The sequence below is a fragment of the Podarcis tiliguerta genome, assembly GCF_965153285.1.
Source record: "Podarcis tiliguerta genome assembly, chromosome: 1".
In the NCBI taxonomy this organism is placed as follows: domain Eukaryota; kingdom Metazoa; phylum Chordata; class Lepidosauria; order Squamata; family Lacertidae; genus Podarcis; species Podarcis tiliguerta.
In genome coordinates, this window is record NC_139534.1 from 102,575,179 (window position 1) to 102,590,582 (window position 15,404).

At 49.7% G+C, this 15,404-nt stretch overlaps 1 protein-coding gene across 5 annotated transcripts in view; it reads left to right on the forward strand.

Moving 5' to 3' along the window:
* Nucleotides 1–10,594: 10,594 nt before the first annotated feature.
* The window catches only part of PAX9 (paired box 9), a 34,715-nt gene continuing 29,905 nt past the window's right edge, over nucleotides 10,595–15,404 (forward strand). For all 5 annotated transcript variants that reach the window (XM_083453246.1, XM_083453247.1, XM_083453248.1 and 2 more), the window contains exons 1-2: nucleotides 10,595–10,899; nucleotides 12,163–12,792. In XM_083453246.1, the coding sequence (XP_083309372.1) occupies nucleotides 10,896–10,899; nucleotides 12,163–12,792 (634 nt within the window). In that variant the 5' untranslated portion in view covers nucleotides 10,595–10,895. The remainder of the gene's footprint in view (nucleotides 10,900–12,162; nucleotides 12,793–15,404) is intronic.

Here is a 15,404-nt window from a genome sequence, read left to right on the forward strand (position 1 = left end):
TAGAGAGAAGAAGGGAGGGGTCGCCACCTCAAATCACAAATTTCTTGAATGGTTTCAGAGGCAGTTCATGGGGCTCCTGTCAAATGGGTGTTTCAGAGAGCGCAGAGGAGCAAAGGGTCGTCTTCTCGAGTTGGTCTTTGAGCTACGTGCTCAACAGATGGGGAAGCCAAACAGAGGCGGGAGCCGCCTCCCTCCTCGCCCTTCAAGAATATTGTGAAGGTCATTCTCACCTCACTTCTTCAGACTGGCGAAACAAATGTTCAGAAGGAAAGCGCTGGCTGGGGGCGGGGGACTGTCACCCGGTCTGCAAGCAGCCAGCACCATTTACAACGACCCCGATTCTAAGGAGGCCCTCTGGCTGATGTCCATCCAGGCCGTCCGAAATGTGCTTACTCGGAAGTAAATCTCGCAGCGTACAGCTTCCTTGCAAGGTTGCAATTCCGTGCACAAACTTGTAAGGAAACCGCATCGCTTCGCCATACTTCGCTTCTTGAAATTACCGGCTCGAGGCCCGGTCCTATGCTATGCGTGTCCCCTCTGAATGGGACGAGCTCCTATATAAGCATGGCAAAGGTACTCGAGTTCAGCTGAAGTCAATGGAACTTCGGCTTCGCCTGGTTCGCGACAGACTTGGAAATAAAAGAATCTCAGCAAGATGTGTGGCCCATCTTGCATCATCCCCACCAGAGGGGGCTTTTCACTTCCAAGTACCAGTAAATATGCTTTGGATGGTTGTTAATGTGGTACCTTCAAACACGTGATTAATGTGCGAGCCGCACCAGGTTCCAAAACACGTTCGTGTGAACGCGAATTCTGAAACCAGTGGAATTTGCTCCACGCAAGCCCCTTTCAGTCTGTGTTGTTATTTTATGCATTTGTTTCAAGAGATTTAAGGGGACAGGAGAGTATACAATTGCATTTCTTAAACCATTATTCTAGTTTTTTTAAAACTCATCTCGGCCCAAGCGTATTTACTGCGGAGATTTTCGAGGTGCTGTAAAATTATAGTCTTAGATCCTGACCGAACAGTCATTTGCAGAGGTTTTCCTTGAATCTCTATGCCAAGCAAATCGTGGCTTACGTCTAAGCAAAATGTGCCGAGCTACATACAGTTGTTTGAAGTCAGCGTCACCTTAATCTCAGATCCCTGTGGGCCACTTTGGCACGAGGGAAACGCGCTTTGCATATTCTCAGAGACTCTGCAGCACCGGAACATATGAAGGGCCTACTGGATCAGACCAATGGCCCATCAAGTCCAGCATCTTGTTCTCACAGCAGCTTCCAGATGCCTGTGAGAACCGCGCAGGCCGGATTCGAGCACCAGAGAGAGCGCTCTCCCCTCTGGTTTCCAACAGCCTTGCTGCCTCCAGCTGCGGAGACAGAGCAGAGCCACCATGGCCAGCAGCCCTTGATATCCTCCTTATCCTTCACGAACCTGCCTAATCCTCTTTTAAAGCCATCCAGATTGGTGGCCACTACTGTCTCCTGTGGGAGAGAGTTCCGTAGTTTCACCAGGCGCTGCTTGAAGACGGACTAGCGGGGCCAAGACAGGGTTCCGATTAAGTTCTGCGACCAGAGCTCTCCACGTGATGAGGCTGCATAGAATCATAGAACTGTAGAGCTGGAAGGGACCCCGAGGGTCATCTAGTCTAACCCCCCTGCAATGCAGGAATCTCAACTAAAGCATCCGTGACAGGTAGCCATCCAACCCAGGCTTCCTCAAACTCGGCCCTCCAGATGTTTCCGGCCTACAACACCCATGATCCCTAGCTAGCAGGACCAGTGGTCAGGGATGATGGAAATTGTAATCTCAAAACATCTGGAGGGCCGAGGTTGAGGAAGCCTGACTCTGCTTCCAAGGAAGGGGATTCCGCAGCCACATAACCTGAACGCTTCCCACTCAAAGACTGAACCGAGCGCCGGCGAGGAGAGACGCGCAGAGAGAGGACCTCCTTCTGCTCTCCAGAAACTCAGCCGCCAAGCCTTCCCCTTTCCTTCCCTCGCCCCCGGCCCCATCCAGCATCTCCGCTCTCGGCGCGAAGCCTCCACAGACGCCCCTCCTGTCCTTCCCCAGAGGCCGCGTCTCTGTCCGAATTGTTATTTTCCTTAGGCGTTTGGAATAACACCCACTGCAGTTTGGCCGCGGCGCTCGGAAAAAGCGGCATTCCTGCTCTCCCCGGCGCAAGGCCGTCCTCGCCGGCGCTTCGCGGAGACACTCGCATCCTTGTTAATTTCGGCCGGGCCAGCGCTTTTATTGTGCAATCAATCGTCCCCGGGAGCAGTTCATTGGCCCGGCCTCCCTCCGGCCGCCTGAATATCTCTGTGTGTCTTGAAGCTCCAGGAGACCCGGCGGAGAAGAATGACCCCATAGGCCATTTTGTTTCCCACCTCGACATCCAGCCGGTTTCAACGCACACAGGGGACTTTGTCCAGGAAGAAGGGGCGGGGGACGGGATGGGGCTTAGGCGTTTTATTTAAGTATTTCGGTTTATTGGAGGCTGCTGCTGCTGCGCTTTCAGACTGACGTCCCAGTCCAAAAGGTAATGTCTGTGGAAGTAGCTGGGTAGGAATCGATCTAGGCCCGCGCACTGCGATGTCACAGAACCATAAAGCCGAAAGGGACCCAAAGGGTTCTCTAGTCCAGCCCCCTGCGATTAGAGCCCAGCGCAGTGTAATTCTGCCCCGTGGCATTCAGTGGCCTATGCTTAGCCTCCAGTCCCTGCTGCAATTTAGGCCCCATCTGCACTCTACATTTAAAGCACTATGCTGCCTTTAAACAGTCACGACTTCCTCCAAATAATACTGGGAACTGCAGTTTGTTAAAGGTGCTGATAATTGTTAGGAGGCTCCTAGTCTTCTCCCGGAGCTACAATCTCCAGAGTGATTGAGCAATCAATCCCTCTTCCCATGGAAATTTGTGATTTGTAGCTCTAGGAGAGAAATAGAGACCTCCTAACAATTTTCTGCACTCTTAACAAACTGCAGTTCCCACGATTCGTTGAGGATCAGCAATGTAGGAACTTACTTCTGGGTAAACGTGGATGGGATCCGGTTGATGAGCTTAAACGCCAAGGTGTTGGTGTGGGATGTATTATTACTGGAGCAGTCAAGTACAACAATTTCCTGTCGCCTAGAATGGACACAGGGGAATGTGGCTCCAGACAGGGAGGACTTCCTGTCATACCTGCTCTGGAGCTTCTTCCATCTGTGTGTGACCAGGAAGATGGGTATTTGAGGGGTCCGGCGCCTGCAAAGTTGATGGACATTCAAATGGGGTGTGTGTGCTTGTGATCGATTGTGGGGGCGGGACTTACTTGTCCCTCCCCCCAATATTTTATTGAAGTTGGCACTCCTGATTCATGACCAAGGGGCAGTGAGGGAAGTGCTCAGAGGCTTTTGTGGGCATCAGTGGCACGACTGTGCTCAGGGGCGCCACGTTGGAACTCCTGAAATGGGCATTGGCCTTCATTTCCATATGTTCCTGTATAATGCTGGGCATTTCCCATAAATGCAAGAGCTGCCCAAGATCGCCTGCCGGCGACCCTCCCTTCCAGATGCCCCTAACGGGAGGTCACACCAGATGGGGCCTCAAATCAACAAGCCACAGTCCAGTGGCATAGGCAGAAACGCCAGCACTGCAACCCTACGCGGTTGTGCAAAATGGTGATTGCAAGCCTGTGCACATTTACTACGCAACAATCGCAGTGCCTTGCCAGTTCCTCCGAATACAATCAAGCGAGTGGCTCAAGAGGGGGAAAGCCTCCTTTAAATAATTGTTCTTGTTGCTTTAAAGACCTTGAAACGTGCCCGTGGGCTCCAGGTTGGCGGTGTTCAGCAGCAGCGGGTGACCTTGAGGGAGTTGTGCAAGGAAACCGGCCCTGGAGATGTTTGGTTTGGTAAGGTATACTGTCAGGCTCGCATTGCTGCTCATTCTATAAATTGTGTTTCCTGTCGAGGGGGGAAATGTCAAGAGTTTTACAGCTGCAGGTTGTGAACCGTACAAACCACGAGATTTACACTGAGAGCTGTAGATTCAGGATTGCTCGCTGGAATATGCCTGGATGCTGTACATCTGGCAGCCCGATCCTGTACACATTTACTCGGAAGTAAGTGCCACCGAGTCCAGCAGGACTTGCTCCCGCATAAAGACGCTGCAGTAGTCTGAACACTCAACAGTTAGAAGTTGTGATAGCTCTGCTCAGTGTAACGGGGCAAACTTTTGAGTGACCTTGCATATGATGGCGCTGTTAGAGTCCCACTGATTTCTGTGGGAGGTCCTTCCAGGCATCAGGATTCTGGAGATGTGACTTAAGAAACACATCCCGTCTGAGTGCTGCCGATGTGAGTTACCACACTGGTAGAAAATCAGAATGGGATGTAATTAAGGACACCCTGCTTAGAAGCTGTTATCATAACCACTTCCCATTTTGAAACGCAGGCTATGCAGGCGGCGGTTTCGAAAGTTTTACGGTCCGACCTCATAGCAATCTGCACTTGGTGTGGCGAGGCGCCAGGGGCAGAGTTGCAGCAGCCGAGTCTATGCGCGACGAAAATCCCACAGGGTTCAAGTGGACTTACTCCTAAGTAACCGTGCATAATACTTCAGCCTCCCATTTTACAAATGGGGACGGTGCCAGAGAGATAAACGCCCCTTGTCCTGGCACGTAGAACTGAAATTGGAACCCATTCAGACCGAGTCCAGTACTGGGGCACACATATTCTCACAGTGGACTTTGATGGGGGAAACTTAGGTTCAAGTCTTTGATCTATTTGGGTGGACAATCTGTCCCTTCCCCCTTCTCTCCCAGTCAGGGGAAATGGTTGCCCAGATACCTCGCTGTTCTCCCTACAATACTAAAAAAAATCTAAATTTCAAAGTGTTGTGTGAGGATAAAATCGGGGAGTGTATGGCTCCTTGGAGGGAAAGTGGAACATATATATAATAATAAATAAATAAAAATGTAGATTGGATCGCAACCTTAAAGTAGACAATACATTAGCAGCCAATACACAGTACCCCAAGCTACTCAAAGTAAGTTGCAATACATGGGTTAGTTATACTTAGCCAAAGCATTTCCATCAATCAATGGAATTAATTAGCCACGCATTTCCTCTTATGCCGGATCCTGTTCACGCTCCGGTTATTTCAGATATTGGAATTTCTAGATTAGGAGCAAGTCAGGGCACCCTGTTCGTTGCAATTTAATAAATCAGGGGATGTCAACTCGCTGAAATGTTGCCCCCTCGCCCATATGCCTCAGTTCGGCCAGCCCTTGCCTAGTCTCAGTCCAGTAGAGTCTGCTGAGTAGACAGTTAAGACGACGTGATGGGAATTTTTAAGCCCCAACCCCCAGTTACGTTAAGACATTCCCATGCCAAACGTTTTTCACCCGATCCTTTTAGGTGGACTGCAGCCCGTTATTCCAACAGGCGACTAAATCTCCGTAGGATCTGCCAAGGCACGTCTCATTCTGCATTGGATCGGACTGATCTTGTTGGATTTGATTTAATTTCTCTTCCCAAACGTGCCTCCTCTCAGCAAAAAATAAATAAAATAAAATCTCGAGGCGGTGGAGGAGAATCCCTGTCGGAATAATCAGGGAAGGATTAACGTGCCAGAGCAATAAACGGGCTGAAATGCAAACATTTCCACTTAGCTGAGTTATGACTCGGGCAATAAATCACCTTGTAATGTACGTATTTAAATACGCCTCCGGTTTGCTGCCCGATCATATCCATGTTTACTCAGAAACAGCTCCCCGTTGCGTTCCTAGGTAACTGCCTTTAGGATTGCATCCTGGCTGCTTACGCGCTGTCCCTGCGCCGGTTTATTCTCGCAGGGGAGTGATTTCTTTCCCAACTCTACCTACAGCACTACAATCACCACCACCGAATTAATTATACTACTCAATATATTAATAATGATTTAAGACTCATTTAGTGCTGAAGCACTTTTTCATCGCAATGAGCACTTTGCAACCCAGAGCTCTTTGCAGCGTATACACACACTACACATAAGAGCCTACACATCAATCGCCCATCTAGTCCAGCATCTTGTTCACAGAGTGGCCTGTAGGAAACCCGCAAACAGGACCTGCGTGCTAGCCAAGCAAGTCCTACTTAGTTCAATGGAAGTGTTCCTAGTTAATGAGAACAATGGATAGGATCCGGCTGATCTCTCCATCCGCTGGTGGCTCTGGGCTTTTCTGGGTACCAGGACCAGGAGCTGCACGGTTCAAACCCAACCCACCGGTCTCTGTTCCTCAGTCCCTTTTTGGCCTGAGGTGCCTTGAGCAAGAGCACTTTGCGCTCCTCTGCGGCGGGGAGCCAAGAAAAAGAGGCATCAGTGGATGTGATACTCTCATTCGAATCCCCGAAACCCGCAGTCGCCAGACGGGGACGCCTCGCAGCCCAGCAAAAGAGTTTACCCAGAGCTCCGACGCGCGCACTATTTCGCATCCGTTTTTATGGCACGATTAGATTTGCAGGAAAGGAAACCTTCTGTTCGACCTCCCCAACCCAGCCCCCTCCTTCCTCCTCTTCTGCACCCCCTCCTCCTTTTCTCTTTCTCTACCTCCAATTATTTCATTATTTTGTACCTGAAATTAATCTTTTTGCCAGGCAGGTCAGCGCGATCAACAGGCTGCTGTTTATTATAATGTTTTCATATTCCTCTCGGCTCCCTCGCCCTCGCCAGGCTCACTGTGGATGTGACCTTTGTTATTTCAGCCCACACTCAGCAGTTCAATGGAAACAAGTTGAGCACGTTCACTCCTGATAAACATTATCCTTAAACCACTGGGGACCCGGGCAGAGTAAACGAGCTTTTCCGACAGGACCACATCAGGAACACACATTGAGAAAAAGGAACCGGGAAGCAGGCAGCGATGGTGGGATGGATGGGAGAGGCGGAGTTGGAGCTGCTGTGGCTGGGGGTCGGGGTGGGAGGTCGGGAAGGTATGGACGGGCAGGTTGGGTGGGAAAAGAAGACGTCTCAGGGCGAGAGCGGAACGCACAAAAAGGAATGGAGATGGCCGGAGGACTCGTTTCTAGGACGTTAGGAGGGTGGACGGAATGTGTGGACTAGGCCACGGGAGACCAGGGTTCAAATCCTCATCCGGCCACTTGGGTGAGCTTGGGCCTCTCAGCCTGATCTACCGCACAGAGTTGTTGTGGGGATTAGATGAAGAGAACCATTGTACGCCGCCTGGAGCTCCTTGGAAGGAAAGGCGGCATACAAGTGTAACAAGCAAACAAACCAATAAAGCTAGAACAAAGCCTCATACATTACTGCCAGCAGAAGGCTCTCCGTTCAGATTGGGTGGCAGGAATTGCCAGAGATCAGAGGGCCAAATGTTCAAACGGCCGTCAGGTCGGAGGGTCGCTGATCGGAGATGGGTCCGGACGCACGTGAGGTGTTTTCACCAGCGCCATCCCACGCGCGTTTCCTCGGAAATAAGTTCACAGAATCATACAGTTGGAAGGCACCTCAAAGGGCATCTAGTCCAACCCCCGACCGATGCAGGGCATCCATTACAATGAGTTAAATGTGAGGCTTCCTGCAAAGTAACTGGGCATAGTAGGGGTGCAGTCGTGGGCGAAGCTGTCTACTTCAAGCCTATCACGCCTATTTAGGAAGATTAACGGAGCGATTTGCTTGAAATAAAGGACTGCAACCTCAACTGGAAAGAAGTCCCATTATAAAATCCACTGAACCGCCTTCCGCGATAAAAGTGTTTAGGAGCGGCTGTTACCGATTAAAACTCCAGTCCCAGTAACAAGGACTCGCCTCCCCCTTTAAACTGGAATGCCAGAATTTACTCTGGTCTGATCATGAGCTCGCGGGTCCTTGGAAGGAAGTGTCATGAAAATCCACACAAACGCGACGAGGGCTGGGGGAGATCTTTTGTCCAGCTAGCGAGGCTTCACTGGGGCGTGGGTCAAAGAGTTTCACTCTTGGGTAAATTCAGGGCGAGCACTGGAATATCAGCAGCCTGATCTACACACAGGGAAGTTAAAGGGGAACGATTAGGATTTCGAGGTGCTTCGGCTGCGATCTTAAATGACAGCAGTGACAGGGCACCTTGAAACAAACAGGGCCTGAAACAACTCGATAGGGTTGAGGTGACTGCCATTGACTAAACATGACAACAGGATTCTAAATCTATTATTATTATTATTATTATTATTATTATTATTATTATTATCATTATCATTATCATTATCATTATCATTATTATCACGATCATCATTGGACTTAATTCCACCTCATGGATTTAGGACTGTAGGGACAAGGATATGAAAAAAAGAGGGAAATATGTTCCAGCCCCAGCGTTTCAAGGTAACTAGTTTACGGCTCGGGGTGTGCATTCGAATTAAGTCCAACATAGTCCTTTTGCCGGCCCAGGTCTGTCGTTAACTGATAATACTCAGAAGGCTGCAACAGCCTATGTAGACTTCGGTGTTACCCAGAATTCTTCGGCGCTGTTTTGGAGAGCTGCTGAAATTTCGCCACGAGTCCATTATCCATTTTAATTTTTTTTACATTTCAAGTGATATAATTGCCAGTTTCACAAGTCAGCCTGCGTGAGAATGCGCTGTCTACGCTCCACAGAGCTGGCCTCCTTTTTACCCCCAAAGCGGTGGTTGTGGCCCGCTGCTCTCCGATCCACACTTCTTATCACTGGGGGAAAGTCTTGTAGCGAAAGGGTGACCGCGCATCTCCGTGGCGTGGGGCTGCCTTGCGTCACGAGGTCTGCATGTCCTTGCTCCGAAGAAATCTCTTTGTTTAGAAGTGGAGCGCTGGTTTGTAAGCGGCCTCAAACCACGTTCCGGAGAACACACGAAACCCCCCATTCATTCTTGCACAGAGCAAAGGTTTCGGTGGATATTCTGAGCTTTTGAAAGCACCCGTCCCGGCCCATAACAAGCTCTTTCTTCCACCAACACTGGCCACAAGGCAGCTTCTTTCGCCTCGGGTTTCCACTTGGTACGCCAGTCACTCCTGTTTAGGGATTCGACTCAAACTCTAACCCAGACGACCCCGTTTGATGCGGCGCTGAGTTCCCAACAGCCTTTATTCGTTCTTAAAAGAAAAGCCTGACCTATTTGCTCAGCTCCGTTCGGCGATTTGCAAGCAACGCCGACCAGATTTTCACTGTTCTAGCTGAGTGTTTTCACACGGAGTCGTTAATGGGCCCGATGGTGTTTCTTGGACAAGAAAACCCTTCGCCACCCGATCCTAAAACACGAGAAGGTCCATTTCCTAAAGGACGTGCGTTAGTGATTTTTTTTCGGTGGGGAAGGGGGGGCGTTAAGGAGAAGGTTCCTGCTTAGCAACCGGGCGAAAAAAAATGCCCAGAAAACTCTGCCTTGAGGTTTTTGCGGGTGTTATCTGCGCTGCGCGTCAATATTCTGAACATTAGACCTCTCGATTCAGAAGCAGCTCGGTGCCAGCCAAAACACACATCACAGCCTTTCACATCCACGAATGTGTTGCCGAGCCCAGCTCGCCACAAGCACGGCCAGCACTTTTCTTTCACTTCCTCCCAAATTACTTAAATTTTCACGTTGGCGGAGCTACTTTTAAAGACAGGCCAAACATTTGCAGGAGGGGAACGTTAATGGGCCAGTGACCTTCTCGTTTTAGGACCCTGCAATATTTTTTTTTAATTTTTTTTAAATAGCTACCTACGGACCTATGGATGCCTAGAGGAAATTGTACCCGCCAGCCAGCAATGCATCATGATCTGCCTGCCTTTGGGCTGTTGTAGCTCTGCTGATTTTTCTTCTCCTCGGAGTGCTGTCATAAGGATACTTAGGGGAAGCGACTCCCATAGAAAGCCACTCAGATTTAATTTATTCCGGGCTTCAACAAAGAAAAAAAAAAGTGTGTGAACGTGTGTGTAGGCAGCTAGATATTAGCTGGGGTGATTTAAGTGCGTAAACGTAAGTGTGATAATTTCGTTCATGGAGCCACGAATTCAAAAGTTATTGTTTTTCCTTTCCATGTGTAGAAAATGGGACCCGCTGACTTCCCACTTTCTGTTGCCATTTGATCACTGTATTAATTCTTTTCCTTAGAAAGACGTCCGTAGCTCTTTTTAAATTATTGACACTTTCCTAGAACGCATAACCAATTTCTTACAAAAGAAAGTATACGTTCTTGTGCAGGGGGTGGGAGGGAGGGAAAACCTTCTGATTTTTGAAAACATTACTTTGCCCGCAAATGTAGAAGGAAAAAAATTGCATTATTAGCAACCACTGAAAATCTGCAGGTTCTGGACGGCAAAAGGTGGACCCTCTCTAATGAAAACTATACAGTCTTGAGCTGCTTACCCGTCTCATTAATACATCTGGCACATTCCGGCATTAGTTTCCTTGCTATTGCGCAGCTATCGCGCACCTATTGCGAGCTGCCCCTGCGCCGGGAACCCAGGTGCTGATCCAAGCCCGCCTGCGAAAGCGAACGGAAGGCCCTTCCAGGGCGAGCATGTCTGTCACCCTCCTCTGCCAATGAGAGGTCCCGTTCTCCTTTAGGTCCGCCCTTGGCGAGGGCGTTCCCCTGCTGAGTGATAGCCTGAGCCGCCCCGGCCAGCCCAGCCCAGCCCACGTTGCTGCGAGATTGAAATGCAGAACTTAAGTCTCCTGTCTCAGGAAAGTGACTTCCTCGGGGTTCCTTTCCTTGACACCGTCGCCGGCTCGCGTGGTGGAAATCGGAGGCAGCCGCCGGGGCCTCCTCCTCCTCCTCCAGCGCGCACTGCGCCAGGCCGGCCAAGGCGCACTCGGTCGCCTCGTTTCCTTGGGGGATCTTGAAAAACCAAAAAAAAAGCAAAAGCAAAAGCAACCCCTCCACCACACGTCTCTCCCGCTCCGCGGTTGCCCTGACTCGAGCCATGGGTAAGTTGGGCCGGGGAGGGAGAAGGCAGGAGGGTGCGGGGCTGGCGAGGCAGCAGCTAGCAGCAGCGTGAGCTCGGGCGCCTGGAAGCGCCTTCTCGACTTCGCTCTTGTTCCTACAAGTTGGAGGGACGCGCGAAGGGTCAGCAGCTTCAGCCGCAGCGGGCGATCCTAATCAGGCTGGGCTTGTAATTTGGGGCTCGCCCGGAGGGAGGCAGATAGCTCGGGCGCCTAGTCCCCCGAGGTGCCCTCTTTCCGTGCGTTTCGCCCTTAGCTTTAAACTACTTGTATTTCTGAGGGAATCTCCCAAGCGCTACTGGCTTAGGAAAGGAGCTCCGCAGCTCTGGCTAGCTGCTCGTCGGTGCCTTGCCAGCATTTCCCAGAACTTAAATTTTCCAGGCTGAACGAGACCAGATAATTTTAATCATATTCTTAAAAAAAACAACCCAGAGAGAGAGGAGAAACAGGAAGAGGGGGGCAGAAATTAGTGGTCGACAACCGCCCTTTCGTTTTGTTTATTCGCATCTGGATCTGCATTCAAGAGCGCAAGTCTAGCTGTGTCTTACTCAGAAGCAAGCGCTCTTGTAGCTAAAGGGGGCTTACTCCCAGGTGAGTGGGTGAAATTGCAGCCCGGGTCCCGTTTCAACAGGACTTGCTTCCAAGTAACGCCTCGGTGCGAACTTTCTCACCCCCTCCCGTCCCGCCTCATTGCAAAACGGTGGTTTCCACATAAGCGACTCCCTCTCAAGCCTGGGTCTTTTAGGATCGCGGCCCGCGCTGCTGTTGCGCCCGTTCCACAGCTGCAGACGGATGCTTTAGGATGGAGATTCGTGAGGAGATTTCCCCCCTCAAAAATAGCATTTACTCCGGACGGGTGGGCCACCGCGGTCCACAAAGAGTTTTTGGGATTTTTTGGCAGCCCTAGCTCAAACCTTGGAAGGAAAGCCCCGCTCACTTCAGGGGGCCTTACTCCCAGGGAAGCGTGCCTAGGATTGTGACCATTTCCCGCGGGCCTCGCTTCTTGCCAAGGCCGGTGACCCGGGGGCGAGCCGTACTTCGAGGGAGAAGCGAGGCCTGGCTCGGCGTGGAATTTGCTTCCAGCTCCGTGGCGCGATCCCTGGGAATGCAGCTGCGCCCTTGCAGTCGCGAGGCGGCTTCCTCCTCCCAAGTAAAGGGGTCCAGGCTAGAAATGGGTTGGGGGGCGTCGGGCCTGCGCTTGTTCCCCCGAGCGAGTCCTATGTGCGGTGCTTGTACTTCTCCCCACAGAGCCAGCCTTCGGGGAGGTGAACCAGCTCGGCGGGGTTTTCGTCAACGGGCGCCCGTTGCCCAACGCTATCCGGCTCCGCATTGTGGAACTAGCCCAGCTGGGCATCCGGCCGTGCGACATCAGCCGGCAGCTGCGCGTCTCGCACGGCTGTGTCAGCAAGATCCTGGCGCGCTACAACGAGACGGGCTCCATCTTACCGGGGGCCATCGGGGGCAGCAAGCCCCGGGTCACCACGCCCACGGTGGTGAAGCATATCCGGACCTACAAACAAAGGGACCCCGGCATCTTCGCCTGGGAGATCCGAGACCGGCTGCTGGCCGACGGCGTGTGCGACAAGTACAACGTGCCCTCGGTCAGCTCCATCAGCCGCATCCTGCGCAACAAGATCGGCAACCTCTCGCAGCAGAGCCACTACGACTCCTACAAGCAGCACCAAGCGGCCCCGCAGCCCGCCCTACCTTACAACCACATCTACTCCTACCCCAGCCCCATCGCGGCGGCGGCGGGGGCCAAGGTGCCCACCCCGCCCGGGGTGCCCACCATCCACAGCGCCGTCCATATGCCTCGCACGTGGCCCTCCTCCCACTCCGTCACCGACATCTTAGGAATCAGGTCCATCACCGACCAAGGTAAGCGCTCCTGGAGACCTCGGGTGGTTAGGGCAGGAAGTGGGAAGCCAAACCGAAGGAGGACCCCCCCTGAGCTCCTCCCCCAGAGGGCCCAGGGCCTACTTGTGGGGTGGGTTCATCTCTTTACAAGTTAGAAGATCTCCTCGGTACCAAATCCTGCCAGTGTTACACAAAGGTGTAAATAGAAATAGAAATCCTTCATTACTTTGCCCAAGATAAAAGCTACAGATAACCCCCCTGCGGATGATGTCCCCTGAACCTCTAGCTAGCACATCTACTTTGAAATAATCTTCATCTTACTTGGTGGGAATTTCAGCTTCCATGATGACATTTGGCTGATGCTTTGGGTATATCTCCTAAATGGCCCATTTCAATTTAAGCAGAAATAGTATTTTTATTATTTGTATCCAGCCTATCTGACTGGGTTGTATATATTTGCAAAGTACCTCAAACTAATTAGAGCTAACAATAATCAAATGCATTAAAACAAATACGTTGTGTTTGTGTGTGGACACACACACACAATCTCTCAATTTATTTTAAATTACCTAGTTCCAAATTGAAATAGAACCCAGTTTGCTTAAATCTATGGCCCAGTAAGTGGCACATTTACTTTGGAGGAACTTCCATTAAGCTTAGTTTAACTTGCTTATGCACAGGATTGGCCTATTCAAATTAGGCTGCATTCCTACATGTGCTTACTTGGGATTAAGTGCCATTGAGCATAGTAGGACTTATTTCTCAATAAACAATCCTGCATCTCATTTTTTATACTGGGCTGCAGCTATGTGTTTGTGATATGGCACTCAAGCCTATCTGCATATTTGAAGATATGTTTGCTAATGTTATATGGCACTATATTGGAAAGTCTAGTTTGTGTAACTTCTTATCTGCATACCTCTTAATAAATATAACACAATACAACCTATTTTCAGATGGCTAGTCATATTAATCTGCCCCAGCAAAAGCAACCGTCTTGTGACATCTTTAAAAAATTTAATATGGCCTAAGTTTATACCATAATAAATTTGTTAACCTTTAAGGTGTCACAATCCTCTTTGCTGTTATTATATACCTGGTAGTAATAGTTATTTAAGCATATGAACGTGTTAAAATGATAAAGAATCCTGTGGCATTCTAAAAACAATTTTATTGTGCCATTATGTTTCTATAGACTATAGCTGACTTTCTCAAATGCTTAAATGTCACCTTCAGTTTGGCAGAAAGGTAGCAAATGGTGTGTGAGATTATACATATTTTAATATATCCTAAAAATCTAAATGGCTATGATATACGTAGATGAATAATGCACAAGCAAAGCAATAGGCAAGCATGCAAAAAAAGAGAGAGAAGCTATCAGGTATATTTGCTTTTCCCCCCTGCCAGGCCTTCTTTGTGCCTGTTTGCTTTCATGTCAGGGATTCTACAGGAAAGGCATCTCCTTGAAATTGCAGGCAAATCCACCACCAGTTTTCGCAATCAGACCAAATTTGCTCAGACAGGAAGTTCAAATGTCACCTAATTGCTTTCGTTCTTCTGCTTCACTTTGTTTTCCTCCAAAGCGGTGGTCCAGAAAACTGAAACTACTGATGTTTAACTAGCATTTAGCCCCTTCCAAAGAACTGCTGCTCGGCTCGCTTTTCCTTACTTTGCTCCAGAAATCGAAACCTTGCCGTTACAAAAAGGCAAGAGCGATCGAACCGAACAGTGAAACACCCAAACTAAACACACGGCATCAGATACGTGCCCACCATCTCAAAATGTGATGCTACACAAACAGTCTTGCTGGGGGGGGGGTCTCATAGGTTTTAATGGGGCCAAGTCCCCCCCCAAAGTGTCTGTAAATCTAGTCAACTTCTCCCAATAGTCTAACTCCCCCCTCATCAATTCTACCTATTTTTACCACTAAACACTATTATTTAGATTATGGCTGCTGTATGATTTGGCAAAAAATAATTTAAAAACCATGTTAATAAAATATTCAGGGTTTTTTTTAAAAAAAAATTCACACTGCTTTGCATGCTGAGGGCAGAAATAATAATAATAATAATAATAATAATAATAATAATAATAATAATAATAATAGCTAAACATTAGGTTCTAACTTTTCCTAGCTCACTTTTAAGATTCCAGTTGGAATTTCTGCAGGAAAATAAATGCTGCCAGTCCTTAAAAATTACAATATCATTTTCCAGGGAGGGGGGAAGATTTGCAAATGCTAATTGTGCCCCTGTGGGTGGGTGTTGGGGAAAGAGAAGGAACTTCAGTAGAGCGATACGCGAATTGGCGTGTATTTCCTCCTTTTCTTAGAGCCATAGTGGCCAAGGCCTCCTACCTAGGGAGCCGGGCAAGCGGGTGGGATCTGAATGACAAGGAGGCTTTTCCATCCCGTCTCCTGGCCTCCCCTTCTCCCTCCCCTTCCCCTTCCCCGCTCCGGTTTGCGGAGCTGCATCTGAGGGCGCTTTGCCCTTGATTTATAGGATAAGCTGACCTTGCTGACACGGAAAGGAAGCCCCTATTCATGGGAAAGTGAGAGATCAGCAGAACAGGGAGCTCGCAGAGACAGCTCGCTTTCTTAAGACAACTTTCGACGTGCGCCAGCGCGAGGAAGG